General features: G+C 42.2%; 1 protein-coding gene across 1 annotated transcript in view; it reads left to right on the top strand.

The window, feature by feature from the left end:
* Nucleotides 1–23,201, top strand: part of grin2aa (glutamate receptor, ionotropic, N-methyl D-aspartate 2A, a) — a 224,547-nt gene that overhangs the window by 116,677 nt on the left and 84,669 nt on the right. The window contains exon 4 of the mRNA XM_050068570.1: nt 20,670–20,836. Coding sequence (XP_049924527.1) covers nt 20,670–20,836 — 167 coding nt within the window. The remainder of the gene's footprint in view (nt 1–20,669; nt 20,837–23,201) is intronic.

Consider the following 23,201-nt stretch of genomic DNA (forward strand, 5'->3'; position numbering starts at 1 on the left):
CTAAAATCAACCTGCGTAGTTGTCCCTCCATTGTGACATTAGAAAGTGTCACATTTATCTTGCAAGTGTACTCTTCTTCAACGTTTGCTTTACTTCCTGGATTTTTCCCACATGGAAATTCTGACCAATCAAGAGCAGCTTTCTCACGCAAGGCATTTGATCTGGACCAAAGCAAGACAACTCTAGGTCTGAAAGCACCCTGAGTCTCATCCTGCTGTTTTCTTGTAATTCAAATTGAGAACTACTGCGGCTTGTCGGCACTGTAGAGTTTTCTTTTTCTGCTTGTGGAAGAACAAAGAAAATACGGAGGTGAAAATAAGGATTTACTAAATATGTGAAATTACTGATTCAGTAGGTTGATCACACAGGTCACTCTCACCCACTTCCTCTTATGCTGATTCAACATGCTGCATCAGCTGAAGATAAGGACGGACTGAAGCCACAAAAACAAGGGGTATCGTCTCGATCAGAGACACACGACCACGGCCCAACAGCGGCCAGTGATGATGATGGAGACATGTATCAAAAATCTGACTGAAGATTCTAAGATAATGTGGCTGTGCTTCACACACACTTCCATTCCTTGCAGTCCAATGTGTGTTAATGGTGATGTTCACTGTATGATATTCAAAATGATTGTTACCCTATATTACCATACAGTTATACATATATGAGCTGAAGTATAGTTAAACTGCCTTTCATCCACTGTTGTCGCTCATCTCCTTCCTCTCCTCTCGTCTTACCTGATATCTCCTTTCCCTTGTTTTACTCTATCCTGTGCTCCTTTCCTGTCGTCCCCTCTCCTCCAATCTTTTCCACTCCACTTTTCTCCCTCCATCTCTTTCTCTCTTCATCGCTCTTTTGCCCAGAAATGTAAGTGACCCATCTGTGATAGCAAAAGGTACATTAGGCATTAGGGAGTTCCCCTCCGGCCCTGTGTGTGTGAGAGTGAGAGAGTGAGTGTGTGTGTGTGGGTGAAACTCTGTGCGTCTGTGCGTGTTGTTAACAGATATTGCCTGATGGACTCCTCCCAGGGGTGCTGTCCGTCTGCTTGGCCAATGAAATGCAGCCAATTACTCTGCAGGCCTCGCTGGCAGCCAATCAAATGGAAATGGGAAAGCTTAGAGATGACGATGGGGTTTTGGGGCACAGCACTTAAATTGCACTTTGTTAATGTACAGGAAAGTCGGCGTGTGCATGAGCGCATGTGTTCATACGCTGTATGAGAGTGAGAGCTGCTCCATTTCAATCCTTGCCTCTCTTCTCTCCTGCGTCCTTGTTGTTGTAATATTAATGATGAATGTGGATGTGAGCAGATTTGAATAGAGCAGAGTGCTGCAGTGAGTGCAGCAGGGAGAGAGATCCCCCATTTTCCTATCCCTCCTTGTCTTTCCTTCCTGGGCGAGTTTAAAGGAATAGTTCAACATTTTGGGCAATATGCTTATTTGTTTTTTAAAGCATTAAATTAGAAGATCAAAAGCAATGTCATAGAGCAGTAGGCAGAATATGGTTAGCTTAGCATAAAGATGCAGGGGGAAACAGCTAGCCTGGCTCAACAGTGTCCGTGCCAACCTGCAACCACAGCTTCAGACGCTGTATTGAAGTACTGGGTGGATGGGAAAACTGTTGTACATCAAGAAATAGGTCCAGCATGTAGCTGCTAAGCTAGGCTAAACGCCAACACTCTGTAAATCACACACAGACACGAGATTGATCATCTCATCTCACTCAGAAAGAAAGCAAATTATTCCTTTCCGCTCCATGTCTATAATGTATCTCTCCCTCTTCCGCTTCCTCTCTGTTTTCAGTCCACCCTCACCTCTTTATCTTCCTCCCCTCTTTCCTCTCCCCCCACCCCCCACTCACTCCCTGACATCGCTCCTCGCCTTTTGCTCATCTATCTTCCTGCCACTCGTTTCATCCGTGGCTCCCGCCCACCCCGCTCTGTTTCGTCCTCGTCAAAGTAGGTCTCTCGGTGTCAGTGTCTGTCTGTCGGTGGCAGCGGTGATGAATCACTGACACTGCCAGTGTATTTAGTGATGACCATAACAGCTGACTGATGCATCTCTGTGGAGGAAACTATCTGCACATTATGCAGTATTGATTTGCCCCTACATAGATGTATGTCAGAGTAGAAGCAGGGGCTAATATGATGGGATATGGCATGTCCTTTGTAACAGAACATGTCTTACCGTCTGGCTACATATTTAAAGGAGCAGTGTGTAAAATTTAGGGGGATTTAGTGGCATCTGGCGGTGAGGATTGCAGATTGCAACAAGCTGAAACTGCCAGGTTAGAATTTCTTCAATGTTCAATGTTCAGGAGGTTTTTACCAGGAGCCGAATTATCCGCAGAGGGCTCCTCCTCTCCAAAACAAATGGACCAGGTGATTAAAGCCGGTTAAACACTGAATAAAGCAGTTTACAAATCAGTGTTTCTGCTCACCTCTTTTCGCCTATAACCAAATGTTCAGGAGGCTTTTACCAGGATCCAAATTCTCTGCAAATGTCTCTTCCTCTCCAAAACTTACAGACTGGGGGATTGGTAGTGTTGATGACCTGGTATAAACACTATGGTGTGCATGACTGGATATAGACTGTTGTTATCCTGACGCTACTTTAGCTAAATGATTTGGCATGATTCTGGCCAAATTTGGTTATGTGAGGAGGAGCAATTGTTCCTGGAGCTGGTTGTCTGAACAACAGAAAAACAGTAGCTTAAGTGACAGGAAACACCTTTTAATGTGTATTAGAAAGCTGTAGGTGTGTCAGCTGACATGACATACGAATTCCTTGGCTTTCTTGTGAGTAAACCCTCAAATGTCCAATCCTGTGTTTTCAGTCACTTGTTTCCACAGCATTTACACTGGTAAAAACAATGAATAAAGCAGTTCTGCGTTAAGAAGTAGTGTTTTTCCGAAGGTGCTCGTCGTGGAGGGGCTGCATAGGTAGATAGCGTGAAAATGTGACAGCGCAAATGACCCTATTTAGAGCGAGTGTTTGTTTTTCTGTGCTTAGCTACTGTAGAAACACAGCTTTGCAACATGGCGGACTCTGTGAACAAGGACACGCTCCTTATGTAGATATAAACAGCTCATTCAAAGATAAGAAAACACAACAATTTGTAGTTTTACGTGATTAGACACTGAAGAAAACACACACACTCGACCTTTAAAGAAGAAATTGGGGGAAAAGGTACTTAAAATGTATCAAAATTCTATACTTTAAGTTACGAGGTAAATGTTGTTGGTTTTTTTTCCATAAGTTTAAAAATTAATGTTAAAAGTAATCAGTAAAGCATTTATAAATTCCTCAAAACTTCCTAAGAACAGTTTCTGAGCTGCAGTGGAGTCAGATTATTTTTTTTTACGACCTGGCAACTGAGGTGTTTATTACTTATAAAGTATAACTAAATGATTTATTAGACTAATGAAGACATTTAATTAAACATAATGCATTTAATAAAGAATACCTTAAAGGAATAGTTTTACATTTTAGGAAATATGCTTACAAGCTTTCTTGCTGGACTTTGTACTGATGACACAAATGAAAAATAATTAATTAGTTCAGACAGATAGTTAATGAGCGAGCTTTAGAGATACTAATTTTTGGACAAAGCTAGGCTTGTTTTCCTTCTCCTTCCAGTTTTTATGCTAAGCTAAGCTAATCGTCCCCTGGCTGAAGTTTGATATTGAATGGACAGATATGAGAAGGTATCAACACTGAGTACATAAAAGTATTTTCCAAAATACCGAACTATTCCTTTAATAGAGGGTGGCTGTGATTTTTCAAAATTGCAGGTTGCAGTTGGAAACCAAAGTGCCTGGGGCCTTTCTGACTGGACAACCTTTTCAACCTGCTTTCCAAACAGCAAGTACTGCTGGATGATTTCAAATTATTAACCACTCAGTTAGCAATACCCTCTCACTATCTGAGGAGGGCTGGTTGAGCAAAACTCAGCCAAGTGAGTCACCCTGTGCACAATTTGCTCAGTTTCTGCAAGCAACCGACGACTAAAGCGACGCACCAAAGGCAGCCAGGCTCACCCAAATGAGGGCAAAACGTTCACAATATGCCACGAAGACACAGTAATAGCACACTTTAAAACAGATTTAAAATCCGCGTTGTTTAGTGTCATCAGAAAGATAATGAGATGCAGCCTCCAGTGAACTCTCAAAATTGCCTTCTCAAGTTGAATTTCGGAACATATGGTCCAGGCAAGCTGCTCAACATCAAAATATTTGCTGTGGTGTTGACCCAGGGAAGCTAATTTGCACTGAACTGAAGTCATATTTTCCCTCATTTACTTTCTTTTTAATTCTTTTTATTGGCATTGCTCCCTTCTCCTTTTTCCTCCCATGTACAGCAGCTGAAAGATCAGACTCAGTCCCTCACTGCTGTGCAGGTGCTCCAGCTAAGCCTCTCTGATGTCGTTCCTGGAAACATGACATTAAGATGAAAATTATTTCACACCACTACTCATACTCCCTTATGTCACCTCAGCCTTTTTTTTAAATCTGGGCTGCTTTACGACTCTATAAATGTAGGTTTAGGTGTTTTGTTCCTGTGCAACTCTGCCCTTTGAGGCCTTTGATTTTCTTGTTTTTTTGTTTTTCCTGGGCAGTGGGTGTTCCTCCATTCTGTTTGAGCTGAGCTTTATATTATGTTGTTTGTGTCTTTGGAATGAACTCAGCATGATACACAGCCCTCCGGCACAGATGCACACACACATACACACACACTCAAAACACAGCACAACACGTATAAATCCCTTTCACTTTGAGTACGGGGTGCATGTGTGCGCATGTGGGGACGAGCATCACAGCGTGAGCACAAACACAAGCATTTAGTTGTGCGTGAGGGTTATTTATGACTCTATGTTTGAGTTAATGCACACGTTTGTGTGTGAGTTAAAGCATGTGCTTGAACTGTACGCTTCCTCCTTGTGCATTATCTCTCCTAATAAACAGCTCCTCAGATTAGGTTCACGATTTCATCTCCTTGCGCTGAACTCTCATCTTAAACGCTTCAATTCTTTAAAACCCTTTAAGGCGGCTTCACACTGAGTGCCTCCATACAGGATTACTATATTCAATACTTTAAAAAGAAAACATGCTTCGACAAGTAATCCCGACAAAGGGGGCTCATATCGAAATATTACTTATGTATTCAATAAAGCACCGCGGCGTGGAGGATTGGGCTGTGCAGCGACTTGTAATTCAAAGTCTTATTTTATTGTGATTAGCACCTCTGCTCATCCATTTATTTTCTCTTCCTTTTGTGTTCATTCAAAAAGCCTGCCAAAGTGTGAGGTGGGACAGATAGCAGAGAGAGAGGCACTAAGGAAGTAGGAAAAGATAATTGAAGGAACGAGGGTAGGAAGGAAAGGGAAAAAAGTGGAGGAAGAGCTGCAGGAAGGAAGGGTGAAATTAGGAAAGCATGATTGGTAGGACAGCGAAAATGCAGAAAATGATTATGATGGTTATGGCTGTTGATGAAGCCAGCATTGGCAGTGATGATAATTTTCATAATGATGACTCAATTATGACGGTGGAGGCTGTAATGATGATACCAACAAGTTGTGTGCATGTGACAGGTGTGAATTGCACCATATGTCAAAGTCTAGTGAAGTCAGACATAATAATGCACAGATAAATAACAAGCAGGGCTGTGGAGGGAGAGAGCAGAGTAATCTGATTACCTAGAATGGAGTGGTTTAAGGGGAAATTACAGCAGTACTCCTCACCTGTTTATGACCCCTGCGTGTAGACATGTGTCACCTGTTGCAAATGTGTATGTTGTGACTGCTTCATAAGAATTTTATTCTTGCTTTAATCAAATATTATTTTAGAGGTGTTTGAAATTTCACAAGATAATAAAAAAGCATGATCTGTTAAGCAGTGGCAATCCAAAAATCTTGGGGGCCCCAGGCAAAGGAGCCTATTGAGGCCTTGTTTCACTGTGCTGACAGTTACACCTAACACTGTATGCATGATAGTTACAGGTATACTGACTGTCCTAACTAATGGTATCCAGCTATCATTTGGTAGTTAGAAGGGGCCCCACTTTTTGGGGGGCAGGAGCAGTGCACCTTATAGTGCCTTTGCGGGAGGTTTAAGTGAGTTTATGGTTGTAATTGCAAAATATGTGCCGATGTGAGTGGAATTTGGGGGCCCCTATGCCCAAATGTTTAGGTTTAACCCCAAACATCTGCCTGGTTTGCCTCTCCTGAACGAGCGGCCTGCTTTTAAGGCCTTTACACACTCGGGGCATTTTTTTCTGTGCGATTGATTTGCATGCAGATTTTTTTTTTTAAACTTTTTTTTTGTTATGATGACCAAATATTACACAGTGAAAAGTATGCAGCCAAAAAATTACATATTTATTTATTTATCTATTTGGAACAAGGTCACTTCTTTTTAGCTTCTGCACTGCAAATAAAGGCATCACCCAGTCCCTTTGTGCATTAATTTATCAGTCCCTCCAGGATTTCGTGATGCTGCAGTCATAATAATCAAAATCAGCCAATCCCTGTTAAGTCTGCGGGACCTTGCAATTGCGTCCAATCACCACATCTTTACCACAAATTTGACTATTTAAATGGGGTAAAATCATTTCATTGTGGAGCTGCACTCAGCGTATTGATTCACTCAACCCCTCCCTCTCCCTCTGTCTGTTTCTCATCAGACTACTGCTATGGGACCGCAGCTCTGTGCTTGGGACAGAGTCACATACATACACAGTGACAGGGCTAACTGTTAGCATCATATGGCTAACATTACCCAATAGTTATGTATAGATTTAACGACAGTAGAGCCGTTTTGCTGTCGGTGTGAGATTAACGGCTCGGTGTCCCATGTTAACTGCTGCTGGGCTTCTGCCCGAGCGAAATATGTCGAGTAGGGATGAGATCACATTGTGTTGTGGTAGCTCATGCTATTCTGGCAGAGAGAGCAGGAGGAGAGTCTCTTATGGGGATGGTCCTTCAGTGCGGCGATCAGCTGTTCATTACCCCCTCCCCACCATCACATATAGATTCCAATTCCTTGGGGAAACACTGAATGCTTATAACACTTCCAGTCCAAGACAGCTTCAGAACTATTTTTGCACTTTTCACTTGCTCCCCCCACTGTCACTGCGTTCATTTTCATTGCCTGAAATCAGCCATTTCAAGCCGCAACAATCACAAAAACAGCCTGCGAAACCCTCAGGGACTGACTTATGAGGATTATAAAACAACACAGAGGCTCCGTCGTCCAAAACAAGTCGGTAAACTGTATTATTTTTTAAAACCAGCGTTTTGCAGATCCACTCCTTCTGTTCTTACCTTTCACAATAAAAGCCCTGGACATATACACTGTGTAACTGTTGACCAGAGGCAACTCTCTCAAATTAGCATCATTATGAATAGTTTTGATGCGCAATATTCACAGGCGAGTGTTTTCAATTTTTATGTCATTTATTTGTCCTGCCCCCAGTGTGTAAAGGCCTCTAATCACCACTCGACCCTCCAATTTATCTTGTGAACCCTAATCGAGGTTTGAGCCCTGGGTCGGGAGCTGCTGTGTTACATCTAAATAAAATCTGACAGCCCACATCTCTAGATAATAATCAGTCATATTTGGTTGTTTATATGATTTCTGAGTAAACTGTGGAGTTCCATGTTCCCTCCCAGCACTGATAACAGCTATTCCGGCTTAGTTGTAAGGTTAGGTCCCAGATGAGTGTAGCAGAATATTGGCCTTATTAGAAGAGATAGGGAGTGGGTGGGAGAGGGCAAGATGGATAGAGGGAGGCGAGAAAAGACAGAGCCCCTGGACAGAGAGTTAACGGAAAGAAAAGAAGACGCAGAGAGGAAGATATTGGACTTATTAGAGAAGAGAGTGAGTGGGAGAGGAGGGCAAACACAGAGAGACAAAGATAGAGACAGAGAGAGAGGGATGATGTTATTTTGTCAGTGTTTCCCCGTGGGGGCTCGGCTGCTTGTTAAAAAGTCCTGACAGAGGAACCACAGCAATAACACACATATACACACATATACACACTCACACACACACACACACACACACACACACACACACACAAACAGACACTGCTGCTTTGTGATAAACTTTGAATAGGTCTCTTTCTCCCTGTGTGTGTGTGTGTTATCTACTAAAATGGACTGCATTCATGCCAAAAATATTCCTCTATGACGTCAAATACAGCCTTGTTTGATAATCCGGTGTGTGTGTGTGTGTGTGTGTGTGTAGCTTCTATCGCAGTTGAAGGCTACTGTTTCTCTATAATTATTATCCAACACAAACAAAAGGATATCTACTCCCCTCTGTTCGCACCACGTAGTTTTTAAACGCCCCTCCACAACACACAAACACACGCTTACAGAGCACACACTCATATTCACTGTGCCATCACAAGATCTGCTTATTGTTTTAAAAAACACTGTAATCTAGTAAAGACTGAATAAACCTCCACGGTGTCATAAGAGTCTGTCAGAGCCATTTACTGAGAGATGCATTAAATCGCATAATGTGTAAGTAAAAGACGCCACCAAAGCAATGTTGTTAGCACACTGATGTGTTTCTCTCTGGTTATTATGAGATAGAAAATAACATTAGGAGCCTTGCTTTTTGCTTTTGTATTTTGTGTTGTAAATACATGCCCAATTTTCTTGTTTCATTTTTTGCAGTGTATTTGTCTCCTTTGCAAATACTGCTACAAATATGGGCAATATGTGTGTGTATGTCCATAATATAACTGTGGTTTAGATTATACTTGTGACTTCTGTTTGTCTCTATTAAAGTAATACTGTCTTTATAGAGTGTGGTTAGTATGTGTAAATAAACTGTGGTAAACTTCCCTCCATCTATCTTTGCTGGCTCTTGGGCTGTTGCTCAAACTACAGGCTGTACTTCCGCATTTTCGTATTGCCCGCCACCCATGTTGCCACCGCGGACACAAAGAGTGTAGGAGCATATCAAGAGACAGACCCCGCCCCTCTCTTTCTCTCGAACTCGGACTGAAATTTATCAACATATTTGTAGTGCCATGTTAAGCTGTAATAGTGAGCCTGTGTGAACAGGAAGTGGGTGCCGTGCTGTTTCCTGCACAGTGAAAATGGAGGCCGAAATAAACTGAGATAATACAGTAAAACTAGGCAGTGCTGATTGAATATATGTTAAGATTATGTCACTGTATCACCTATTTCTCACCTACACTGTTTTTAGAAACATAATTTAGTGCCCTTTTAGCTGTAATAACAAGAGTTTGTGAAGAGGAAGTAGGCGCCATACTGTTTCCTGCACAGTGAAAACAGAGGCCAAAAGAACTGTTTTAGTGTACTGTTTAATTGTAATACGAGATTGTTTCTTGTCAGTCGGCACCCATTGTTTCAAATGGATTTCAAGCATTATGTCACCCATGAACAGGAGTGTTTATTGGTGTGGTGTGGCGCAGTGCATTCTGGTAGTTGTAGGTTTTCTCCCTCTTGAGCAAAAGCATTCTTTTTCTCTGTTTTTGCCGGTTCTGTGGCACCAATTTCAAAAGTATTTGCAATTCTACTGCATAGACATCCTAGTTTTATTAAAAGGCTATCTTTCCAGCAGTGAAATACTCTTTAAAGGTCCAGTGTGTAAGATTTAGGGGGATTTAGTGGCATCCAATGGTGAGGCTTGCAGATCGCAACCACCTCAGCTTCTCCTGGTTAGGTTTTTACCAGGAGTCGAATTATCTGCAAAACAAACGAACCAGGTGAAAACCAGAAAAAAATCGAAAAAACGAACACTAAATGAACCCATGTCATGTTATAAATAAGTGTTTCTCCAGTGCTGTTTAGCATGACGGAGATGGCCTGCTAGCCCAGCACCTACTAATTTAATTTAGAATTTTTAGGAGGTTTTTGACCGGGAGCTGTAATCTTAAGTGGTCTCCTCCTCTTTAAAACAAATAGACCTGTGGAATCAAACTGGTAATTACACTAAATGAAGCAGTTTCACGTAAAAAAAAATAAATAAATAAAAATCCATGTTATTGAGACACTCACGAGGAATTCTAATTACAGTGGCTAACGCAAAAACACAAATGGCTCTATCTAGAGCCAGAGTTTGGTTTGTCTGTCTGTAGAAACATGGTGGCGCAACATAGGGATCTCCGTGGACGTGGACCCGCTCCCTATGTGGATATAAATGGCTCATTCTAAGGAAGCGTAAACACCAAAATTATTTCTGCAAGAATATCCCTCTAAATCCTACACACTGAACTTTTAATTAGCACATCTGAGGTAAAGTCTTCCATGTGATGTTTAGGCCCAGAGTATATGCTTTGGCTTCAGGCTTACATTGTGAAATTGGTTTCAAAGAGGGTCATAAACCAATAAGCTCAGAAGGTTTTCTCATCCCACAGAGAAGTGTGCATGCCAGTCTGTTTGGTTTGCTTTTAAGGCCCTGCATTCTTCACTGTTTATATTTCTACAACCATAAATTAGCCAGTATGTCCAGTTTATGATTGTCTTACAATCATAATAACTTTTCTATACATATATTAGTACTGTATTCAGCTGAATCATTGCAGTGGTCTGTGCTTGTAGATGAATATCCCACAAGCAGGCTGCATCACAGCCCAGTCACCAGATTAAACTTTGGCATACATTTCTGCAAACCACGGATATGATACATTTGTGTGTTTCATATATATGACGCAGTTCAGATCACATACGAGCTGAGTTTTCCATCAGGACGAGGAGGGGGTGGTGGTGGATGGCATGATGCCTAGGCGAGACAGCTGCCAAGCAGCAGACAGCGGCAGACCAGTGTTTGATACAAAGAAAAGCTGGTGTTTTTTAAACAACAGTCTGGGACGTGCCCAGCTGTGTTTGGAGCATCAAAAGCAGGTATTGTAAGCCAAAACATGATGTTTTCCTAACCCTAACCAAGTGGGTTTGGTGCCTTAAACTAACCACAGAGCTGTCTCAACATAAAATTGAATACTGAAATGTAAAGACATCCAAAGTTGTAAAATTTGCAGAAACATATGCCAACATTTATTCTGGCAACTGGGTCTTGCCTTATCCAAATTAACCTGCACAAAAGAAGAGAATTACAGGCATTTGATATGAAACATCGCAGGTTACACTTTATTGTAGTGCAGGTCTTACTTTGTAAATTAGACATTGTAAAAAAAAAAGGCATGAATAACAAAATATCAAGTGCAGAGTCAAACATCTGGCCACCTGCACTGACTTTGTGTGTGGAAAAAAAAGCACTTTGATACAAGATATTTAAATGTTCTGCTGCTGAAAACAGAGTTTAACTTGAAAGTAAATAGAACAGAACTGCATTTTACTGCAGTTTAGGAGGTGATTTGCATTGTCGCCTCACGGCAAGAGGGTTCCTGGTTCAAACCCTGGGGTGTGGGAGCCCTTCTGTGTGGAGTTTGCATGTTCTCCCCGTGTCAGCGTGGGTTTTCTCCGGGTACTCCAGCTTCCTCCCACAGTCCAAAGACATGCAGGTTAACTGGTGACTCTAAATTGTCCATAGGTGTGAATGTGAGTGTGAATGGTTGTCTGTCTCTATGTGTCAGCCCTGTGATAGTCTGGCGACCTGTCCAGGGTGTACCCTGCCTCTCGCCCAAAGTCAGCTGGGATAGGCTCCAGCCCCCCCGTGATCCCCAACAGGATAAGCGGTTACAGAAAATGAATGAATGAATTTAAGTTTGAACTTCCCATCTCTCCTTAACAATGTTTTGAAAAGTACTGCATACATGAAGTTATTGTCACGATGATTGTTAGAAGTCTGCACACCTTTCAGCACCATAGACAGAGCCCTGCTGCTCCCCACATCAAATGTTTTGTCCAGTTGCATCTTTCCAACTATGAGTTGTACCCATGTAAGAAAAGTGTTTCATTAATCTGTCTCTTCTCTCTTTATCTACATCCCCTTTGTCTGTATTTAACAGAGGATATTAAAAAAAGGTGTTGCTGCAAATAACGTGGTCTTGGTGCCAATAGTGGTCTGTTTCCCTCTCTTCTAATACAGCCGATGATATCACTTCCTCCCGCTGAAAACTGTCAGCTTAATGACGGTTTGCTCATTTGGCCAACATACAGAATATACCTTGGAAAACGTATGAATATGGCTTGAATCCTCCTTTCTTTGACTTGGGATACGTCCAACCCACCGAGCAGCACTCGTTTCAGCAATGTTTCAACTTTTCTAATTGGCCTGCCTGTAATTTGTCTACCTTGTTTTCATTTAAAATATGCAGTGGGAGGCAGAAGTGAGCGGTGCCAGCCTATAAGTTGTCACTTTTTGTACATTATGAATGTCTGTGTACATTCTCTACGCTCTGTGGATCTGTTTGGCACCAGTTTATCTGATGCTGTAGTGGTGCCAATCCAGCCCCACAGACACAAAGACACTGTAGGCTTGTTTGTTTTTCCCTCTCTCGTTTTGGGCCAAATTGCAAAATATGAAGTCTTTATAATATATTGGATACTTTCAAACACAGCAGCCTGGCCAAGCTGCAAAGCCAGATTCACTATATGTTTAATACTATACAAAGAATGTGTAGATGTTTGACATTTTCATATTAGATCACCGCCTGTCGTATTTATGGACCCAACAACCACAAGAGGCAGAAAATAGCTTTTGGAAGTTTATATGACCTTTTTGTCCACAGCCATAAAATGCAGTATCTGTAAACAAAATCCTGTTGTTGACCACTTCTGCTCCCTCTGGATGGAGCGCTGCTACTGTTGCTATATTTTTATTTTTCTTGTATTTCCTGTCAGGACGTAATACTGGCAAACCTCAGTCTGGTAAAAGCAGAGCGTTCACTGCGTACAGTAATCAGTTATTTCATCATTCAGTTAGTTTCTGGGAGAATTATGTTATTTTTGTTGTGGTTTTGGCTCCAGTGACTCTTCCTGTCCGTGTGGTTTATATAGCGAGTGCTGTCTGCTTGGCATTTCGGTTTGTTTCCACAGACATTTTGGGCTCTTTTGTTTTGCTGCAGCTATTTTTATGCCTGTCTGTTTATATTTAGTAACGGGCCACCGAGGAATTTTTGTCATATCAGTGTGTTTCTCCTCCAGTGGACACTGCGGAGCTTTTAAACCGCGCAGATAGCAGGGTATCTGTGGCAGATGCGAGTGATACGTGGGTATATGTGGCACATATATGCAGGTTTATTATGCAGCCTTTGTCTTGGTGAGTGTGTGCTTCAACTCCAACTCACGATTCACTACACACTCATCTGCTTTTGTGTGTGTGTTTGATTTCTTTTTCTTTTTTCTTTTTTTTTTGTACATGTGTGCGTGTCATCAGACCAGACAGTGCATGATGCTATCAGCAGCAGAGGATATGAGGACTACTATTTATAACTCCCCTCTATCTCAACTTAGACACACTGTCCTGCCCCGCGGGGCAGGTGCTTGTTTGTGTGTGTGTGTGCGTCATTGCGGTCGTGTGCGTGCGCCTGTTTGTGTGTGCATGCAACAGAGTGGGAAATTTGAGAGTGGGAGACTGTGAACGTGATAGACAGAGCATGAGGGGAAGAGCAGACTGCTCGTTTACGTACGTGCACGCGCGTGTGTTTGTATGTGCGGGCGCCACTTGCTGAAGGTGTGAGTGGAAAGAAGAGACATGTCACACTTGACAAGGGTGAAATGAGAGGATATGATTGGCTGTTTTCTGATGTCACGGATTGCGAGCCGTCCCAATTAGAAACAATCATACGCCGCTTAGTCACTCCATCAGTCTCTTCTCTGCTCTGCTCATCTCTCGTTTCTCTTTTCCTCCCTCTTTGTCTCTAATTTCATGTCTTTATGCAACTTTCTCTGCCTGCCACTCTCAAATAAATTTGCTTTCTCTTTGTTTTTTTTGTTGTTAATTCTTTATCATGGCCTTCCTTTTTACTCAGCGTTTCTTTTAGGTTCTATCTCTTATTTTGTTAACAATATCTCTTCTTCCTTTCTGCGATACTGCCTCCCTCTGTCTCACTCATATTCATTATAAAAACCTTGAAGATAAAATTAATGTAATGAGCAATAATAAAACATACAAAATCAGGCTATGAAATACAACAAAGAAGCGCACACACGATGATGGGGACTGTGATTCCATTCTCTCTGTTTTTGTTTCTCCTGGAAAAAGATATTTAAGTAGAGAGACGTCCAATGACAGAAACAGGATTGAAGCTGCGGTTGTTTTCTCTCTCTCAGCAGCAGAGCGAGAATAAAGACAGAGAGGTGAGGATTTATTCACTTCTTTGTTGTCAGCGTCCTTAAGAGTCTGCTTCACTCAAGTGTTCAATAGAGTTGCCTCTGGTCTCAGAATTATAGGTAAGGCCGACCTAAACTGCCCATTTTCCAGACAGAATACTGAAGCCTGGCTCGCCATTTTCTCGTGGCAAGCAGCGTTTTCTGATGGTGTAAAAATGAGAATATTCAGCCCAACCTAAAACGAATCTCCTCAGTCCCGTTGGGTTCTGTCGGATTCGTGACGCGATGAGATCCTGTTGAAAATAAAGAGGCACTATTTGGCCCGCGCAAATGAGCGCAGGCACGTGCCCAGTCTCATTTGAGACCAGAGCGGAGCAATTATTTTGGTAAAAGGATGATTTCCGTTGTGTGGTAGAATTTGGCTTCCTCTCCCGGGGTTCCTGGAGCGTGAATCATTTCAGACAGGCGCAGGCAGGCATTCAAACACACACACACGCACGCACACACTCACAGAGACGTGTGAAATGTTGCCAAAATAATATTGAAACAGAATTCTTTAGAGATTAAGCATACCAGTGTTAGCTTTTGCTAAATTAATTTTGCATAAATGCTGCCTTTGGCATCAATGTATTGTCTCTGTCCAAAAACGCTGTGTGTCTTGAAATTTGGTGATTTTTTTTTGGTAAACTAAAAGATTAAATGCCCCTATATGGGTTGACAGAAATCCCCTATGTCTTAAACCAGTAACCCTCCTGTAAACATTTTAGATTATGCGAAAATGCAAAGTCAAACAAACGTTTGCTTGGAATAAACAGAGGAAAAGCTGCATCTATGAGCAGTGTTTAGCACACTGGTTAAACAGACAACACAAGAAAAACCTTTATTATTCAAATCAAAGGAACCCTTGAAGCCACATGTGAGCCAGCTGTTCTGTCGCCAGGTGCCAGGTGTAAATGTCAGTGTTGAAATATTTCAACTGTACATTCAACTGTACTGTTCATTTTTACATGAAGAGGTTCACAAACTATCTAGTTTACTTGATTGTCTGGAGGCCATAAAAATCTGGATGTCGGACAACTTCCTCCAACTTAATAATGAAAAGACAGAAACTCTAATTGTTGCCCCAGACATTGTAATCTCAAACGTGAAGTCTTGTATCGGGTCTTTAACCAATTGTGTCCAACGCAAACTTCGTAATTTAGGTGTCATATTCGACCAAGCCCTATCATTTGATAATCACGTCAGCCTACTCACCCGATCTTGTTTCTCACAACTTAGGAACATTGCCAAATTAAGGTCAGTTGTGTCCAAAGCTGAATTGGAAATGATCATTCATGCTTTTATTAGCTCTCGCTTAGACTATGCCAATGCTCTTTTTACCTGTTTGAATAAATCCTCTCTGGCCCGTCTCCAAACTATCCAAAATGCTGCTGCTCGGCTTTTAACCCGTAGCAATAAGAGGGCTCATATCACTCCAATCCTGTCCTCCTTGCACTGGCTTCCAGTAGAATTCCGAATCAACTTTAAAGTATTGCTCCTGACTTTTAAAGCCCTACATGGTCTAGCCCCTGCATACATCACAGACCTCCTTCAACCTTACACTCCTTGTCGCACTCTAAAATCCTCGGATCAGCTCCTACTGTCAGTTCCACGTACTCGTTTCGTCACTCGTGGAGACCGAGCATTTCAAACGGTTGCTCCCAAACTTTGGAATGCCCTCCCCTTTTCGTTGCGATCCGCAGCGTCATGTGACACTTTTAAAAAACAACTGAAAACACTGCTCTTTAGCCAGGCCTTTGGTTAACTAACTCCTTTTACCTCATCAATCTCTTACTATTTTTCTTTTATCTAATGTTTTATTTACATTTTGCACTTTGCAGACACCTTGTCTTTTGCCTTGCTTTGTTTTGTGCTTTGTTTTTAATGTTGTGTTATATTGTTGTACTTGCTTTGTCTACTGGAAAGCACTTTGTGATCTAGTATCTGTGAAAGGTGCTATATAAATAAACTTTACTTACTTACTTACTATTTGAGGGCAAAAACCCAACACTTTAAAAACAATATTTCATACACAGTTTCGTACAAAGTCACACATATAAATCTGCCTCCTTATTCTGCTCCATGCATCCCATAACCGGCCCTGTGCTGCTCTCAGTCCTCCGCATATCACTGCAAAGTGTGGGAGTATCGGCCGCTGCTCTGATGAAGACAGGAAGTGACACGTCTTATAGCATGACCTCCCTCCTGTTCCACCATGCTCAAGCATTGCTTCAGTTTCTACCCCATTAGAACACACTCACGCATACACACACATGCACACACAGCAGGCTGCGCAGAGAGCCTCTGAAGAGCACTTGAGTCTGAGTATCGAGTGAGCCGGCCTCACATACAGATACAATACCATTAAAGAGCACTCAAGAGCCTTGATATAGGGGGGAAGAGACACACACAGCCACACTCACACAAATAATGCAAACAGCGAGCACCCACATCATTCAGAGGCTATCAACACAGTGGAAAATGAAATGCTAGGTCATGCATATAGCGATGGAATTACATACAGCGCACTGATATGGTAACAAATACAATCCACTACACGCAGTCCCTGCTTTCTACTTGTGTCCATTTTCATCCCCCCAATGCCCTCTTCACTTAGTTTGGTTAGGCCTACTCTTAGAAGTGAAACTCTCTGTGCAGGAAAATTGCACTGTACACATGCCACCACCACTCCACCCCATCCAAATTATTTTTACTCAAATACATTTTGAAAGTGTTCACATTATTAAAATATTCATTAAGAACTGCACAAACAACTCAATCAAATACACCCAACGTCATAGGCCAATCACACATCCCATTAAACGAAAAAATGCTTGCGATGATTGGCTTTGATCAAATCCATACAAATAGCCTTTTTTTTCTAGATCTGGGTACATAAATGATTGAATGCAGACATTGTTTGACTGAAGGAGTTTCAGTTTACGTGACACTGGGTTATTTCGGTCGATACCTTAAAGCAACACTTACCTTTCTGGAAATTTTACGCTTCTCTTTGTTTAGGTTAAAATGCTATTAATGAGCTGATGGCACACTAAAATGTAAGTGAATTCCACCAGAGATAAAAACTCGTAATTGTACCATTCTCATATGGTTCTAAAAAAACTCCGACCAATGCAATGATTGGTCGAGCGTCTTGTCTGTCTTCCCCACATGGAGGCCCCCAACTGACATAACTGCTCGCATAACACTCCCCCCAATGTAACATAGGCTATAACGTTATGACAACACAGCATCCAGTTGCTAATGGCTAACGTTAGCCTACTGTAGTGTAGCCTCTGAAACATTAACATTATCTTCACGTTTCCACTTAGTAGTAACGTTAACGCTACTATCTAACGTTAGCACTGTAACCTTATTCTAAAACTCATCAGTCATCACTGACTCCGGCTGAGTTTTAAAACTCCGGGGTTGCCTTTGACTTTCTTGGTTGTAACGTTACACTCGCTCTCCTCTTCCGTGTATCTAATGTTAAAATGCCAACGCCTACGTCTATCATAGACGTAATGGAGGAGGGGGGAGTAGGCCTTTGGAGGGAGGCGGGAGTTGTGGATGTTCAGATTTTTTCTAAGTGCTGTGTGAAATGCAAGAAAGGTAAGAGTAGCTTTAACAGTTTAGAGTGTCGATACCCAGCCCTAGTATATAGTTTACCAGCAGACCAGTACACTACTGGTATGTAAAGAAAAAAAAGAAAAAGTATTGAAAGATTATAATCTAATAGGAATAATTAAATTGGAAAGTTTCATATAAGCATACCTACGGTGGCCCTGAGAGCTCAACTTACTGCAATTTACAAACGTGCATATATATACACAACACAAGCAATTGAAGACAAATCTTCACCGATTTGCATACCATTTAGAAACATTTTCACTAATTTGACAGTACATGTAAGCATCAGTTTAAAAGCATATGTGCAGCATAGGCTTGGGCGGTATCACTGTATTACATTATACCAGGGTATGTAAAATACAGATGCTCCTCTTTCTATTGTCTGTAGTGCACATCATGCACCACCAGAGGTCAGTCTTTACTGGTGGAACAGGCAGCTGAGCTGATAGACTGCAGGTGGTGGGGATAACATTACAGGACTGTAAACAGCCGGCCAGCAGTGGCAGAGTGTCAGTAGATAAAAGCAGCGTATTTTCTAACCTGAGGGTTTATTCTGACCAAACCAGAGTTAGTTATTGTTGGAAAAGCAGACGACGGTTTTGTTGAGTTTTATTTTGTTTTTGTTCTTTTTTTTTTTTTTTTTAAAGAATGAAGCAAGTTTTATCATGAGCTAAAAAAGCAATTAAGCTAATGTAAGTCTTAGTTTGGTGAAAGAGAGAAGCTTGAATTCAGAATATCTGCATTGTATGTCTCTCTTTAATATGGAAAATATGTGTAGGAATATGTCCTTTGTTGGTATTTTGTGAGTTCATATTGCTCCCACAAAAATACACATTTAAAAAACCTTTAAAGTCAACTATCCATTAAGCGGCCTTCTCATGATAAGAACAACGCGCTTCGCTCACCACCAGGTGCGGCGCAGCGGCGTGGTCAAAGTTCAAATGATTTAAACTCTGAGCGCAGCGCTCGGGCGGAAAATCTGAGCGGTGCGCGACGCCAAGGGTAGCGGTGCCGCTTTGTCAGGCGTTGCCGCCCTCTCCATAGACAAACAATGGGACAGCCAGCGCAAAGCGGTTTTACAGCTGATCATGTGTAGAGGCCTTTAGTGGTGTTGGAAGTCTGATCATTCGGTTCAGATACTATTGCAGATATCTGCACTTGCCTTTTTTGCTCATTATTATAATATTGTCTGAATCATGCAATAGCCAACTTTAATAACGTTGTAAGCGACGAACCATGGCAATCAGAAACGTCTCCCAGCTGTGTGCATTGCTTTTTAGTGTTTCCTGGAAACAGTTTTCATCATGTTGTGAGCCTCATGCAAATAGGTGAAGATGTTTCTTTATATGCCTTTTGTTGTGTCTGTTGGCTTGTGTTTTCTTAATATGCAGTGCATTGAGCTCTCAGGGCCGCCATACATTAGGTCTCTTCATAGGCAAAAGGCCTCTTCAAGATGTGTTTTCAACTCTTGCAGCATATAGGATTGAGACTAATGCTAGGCAGCATTACACTACACAGTATTATAGCTCCTAGCATTACAGTTGCTGCTTCATCACACACACCAACTCGGCAACTCTCGTTTTTTTCAAGTTTAGTCACACTGTGGATGAAGTCCTGTAGCTGCAGCTGCAGGCAGTGTGTACATATAGTGCACTCATTTCTGTGCAACATCGTATGTGAGTGTGTGTGTGTGTGTGTGTGGGATGCATTTGTTCATTTTAAGAGCAGGTGTGATCTTGCAAAGTGACACTGGGCAGAATGTCTTTTTCCTCATTTCTCTCACATCTTTCGCTCCAACCTTTTGTTCTGTGTTTCTTAGCCTTTGTCCTTTTTTTTGAGGTGTCAGGTAGCAGCTTTACACACACACACGCACACACACACACACACACACACACACACACACACACATAGAAGATGTGCACACACACAACCTGCAAGTCTATCATAATTAGAGTGCCAAAGACAAGTGGTGTCAAGATAAGCCATGTGTGAACTCTCTGACATTTCAAGGTAACAGAAATCCACACAGACACACACACAGACACACGCAGACACACACACACACACACACACACACACTCACACACACACACACAACAAATCATGCATCAAACAATCAAAGACGAGGTAATGCTTCGTCAGTCCACACATTTTGTGATGCCACATTCTTTTTTTCTTCCTCACTGTTCATCACTATTTATTTTGACTCATTTCACCTCATTTAATAGCCTCATTTAAACCTCCAACATAAATGAATAGAGTTAATTTGTCCACCTGTAATAGTGCTTGTCTGCTCTGTCCAAGCCCATGTCTCAGTTTGGCTGAATTAAGTGGCAAATGATTCTGAGTCAGGTTTAATGGAGTGGATACGAGTGACTCAGAGTGAATGTAACCCTCGTTCCCCCAGAACCAGGCCCACAGAGTTCTGCAGCCCGCCTGTACCGCACCAATCCAATTTGAGCTTAATTGAATTGTTCTGAGCCCCTCATCCATATATTTCCTCCACGAGACGCTTATTACTCTCGATCCGTGTGTGTGTGTGTGTGTGTGTGTGTGTGTGTGTGTGTGTGTGTGTGTGTGTGAGTGTGAGAGACTGTCTGTGTACTGCCAAATTTTAAATGCTCTGTTGATTGATATTTCTGAGATGCACTTTGAATAGCTGTTGTACTAATAAGGGAAGTATGACAAAAATCCAAATGAATCCCAAACTAAATTTCTTCTTCCCCTCACTTCATCCTCCTTTCCTTATTCCCTTTATCCCCCCCCCCATTCTCCTTTCTCAGGATGTGAAGTCAACATTCTTCCAGTTCGGTGCCTCCATCCAGCAGGAGGCTCTGCTGATGCTGAACATCATGGAGGAGTACGACTGGCACATCTTCTCCATTGTCACGTCAAAGTTCCCTGGCTACCAGGAGTTCATCAACATCCTAAAAACTACCGTGGACAACAGGTAGGATCAACTAGACACCTGTGTTATACTCTTCTCCACTGTTTTACTTTATCTTAGACTGAATATCTGATTACTTTTAAACTAGGGAGTGCATCTATGTTCCCAAGTTGCTATTTTTCCAGGTTCCTAATTTCCCAAAGTCCTATGTTCCCAGGATCCTAAGTTTCCAAGCTTCTATGTTCCCAAGGTCCTATGTTTCAAAGTTCCTATGTTCACAAGGTCCCATGCTGTCAGGAGCTTGGAAACTTAGGATTCTATGTTTCCAGGATGCTAAGTGGCCAAGGTCCTATGTTCCTAGGATCCTAAGTTCCCATGGTCCTATGTTCCCAAGGTCCTATGCTCGCAAGGTCCCATGTTTTCAGGATCATAAGTTCCCAAGATCCTATGTTTCCAGGATCCTACGTTTCCAAGGTCCAAAGTTATAAGTTGCTCTTTTTCTAGGATGCTAAGTTGCCAAGGTCCTATGTTCCCAGGATCCTAAGTTACCAAGGCACTATGTTCCAAGGATCCTAAGTTTCCAAGCTTCCTTGTTGCCAAGGTCCTATTTTCATAAGGTTCTATATTTTTCAGGATCATAAGTTTCCAAGGTTCTCTGTTCCCAGGATCCTAAGTTCCCAAGGCCCTATGTTCCCAGGATCCTAAGTGTCCAAGTTTCTGTGTTCCCAAGGTCCTATGTTCCCAGGATCCCAAGTTTCCAAGGTCCCATGTTCCTAAGTTCCTCTTTTTCTAGGATGCCAAGTTCCCATGGTCCTATGTTCCTAGGATACTAAGCTCCCATGGTCCTATGTTCTCAAGTTCCTATGTTCACAAGGTCCCATGCTTTCAGGATCCTAAGTTTCCAAGTTCCTGTGTTCCCAAGGACTTATGTTTCCAAGGTCCTATGCTCGCAAGGTCCCATGTTTTCAGGATCATAAGTTCCCAAGATCCTATGTTCCCAGGATCCTACGTTTCCAAGGTCCCATGTTCCAAAGTTCCTCTTTTTCTAGGATGCTAAGTTGCCAAGGTTCTATGTTCCCAGGATCCTAAGTTACCAAGGCACTATGTTCCAAGGATCCTAAGTTTCCAAGCTTCCTTGTTGCCAAGGTCCTATGTTTCCAAGGTCCTATTTTCATAAAGTTCTGTATTTTTCAGGATACTAAGTTTCCAAGGTTCTCTGTTCCCAGGATCATAAGTTACCAAGGCCCTATGTTGCCAGGATTCCAAGTTTCCAAGGTCCCATGTTCCTAAGTTCCTCTTTTTCTAGGATACTAAGATCCCATGGTCCTATGTTCACAAGGTCCCATGCTTTCAGGATCCCAAGTTTCCAAGTTTCTGTGTTCCCAAGGACTTATGTTTCCAAGGTCCTATGCTCGCAAGGTCCCATGTTTTCAGGATCATAAGTTCCCAAGATCCTATGTTCCCAGGATCCTATGTTTCCAAGGTCCCATGTTCCTAAGTTCCTCTTTTTCTAGGATACTAAGCTCCCATGGTCCTATGTTCACAAGGTCCCATGCTTTCAGGATCCCAACTTTCCAAGTTTCTGTGTTCCCAAGGACTTATGTTTCCAAGGTCCTATGCTCGCAAGGTCCCATGTTTTCAGGATCATAAGTTCCCAAGATCCTATGTTCCCAGGATCCTACGTTTCCAAGGTCCCATGTTCCAAAGTTCGTCTTTTTCTAGGATGCGAAGTTGCCAAGGTCCTATGTTCCCAGGATCCTAAGTTTCCAAGGTCCCATGTTCCTAAGTTCCTCTTTTTCTAGGATACTAAGCTCCCATGGTCCTATGTTCACAAGGTCCCATGCTTTCAGGATCCTAAGTTTCCAAGTTTCTGTGTTCCCAAGGACTTTTGTTTCCAAGGTCCTATGCTCGCAAGGTCCCATGTTTTCAGGATCATAAGTTCCCAAGATCCTATGTTCCCAGGATCCTATGTTTCCAAGGTCCCATGTTCCAAAGTTCGTCTTTTTCTAGGATGCTAAGTTGCCGAGGTCCTATGTTCCCAGGATCCTAAGTTTCCAAGGTCCCATGTTCCTAAGTTCCTCTTTTTCTAGGATACTAAGCTCCCATGGTCCTATGTTCCCAGGATCCTATGTTTCCAAGGTCCCATGTTCCAAAGTTCGTCTTTTTCTAGGATGCTAAGTTGCCAAGGTCCTATGTTCCCAGGATCCTAAGTTTCCAAGCTTCCTTGTTTCCAAGGTCCTATTTTCGTAAGGTTCTATATTTTTCAGGATACTAAGTTTCCAAGGTTCTCTGTTTCCAGGATCATAAGTTCCCAAGGCCCTATGTTCCCAGGATCCTATGTTTCCAAGGTCCCATGTTCCAAAGTTCGTCTTTTTCTAGGATGCTAAGTTGCCAAGGCCCTATGTTCCCAGGATCCTAAGTTTCCAAG

Source organism: Epinephelus moara, chromosome 18 (assembly GCF_006386435.1).
Source record: "Epinephelus moara isolate mb chromosome 18, YSFRI_EMoa_1.0, whole genome shotgun sequence".
Lineage (NCBI taxonomy): Eukaryota > Metazoa > Chordata > Actinopteri > Perciformes > Serranidae > Epinephelus > Epinephelus moara.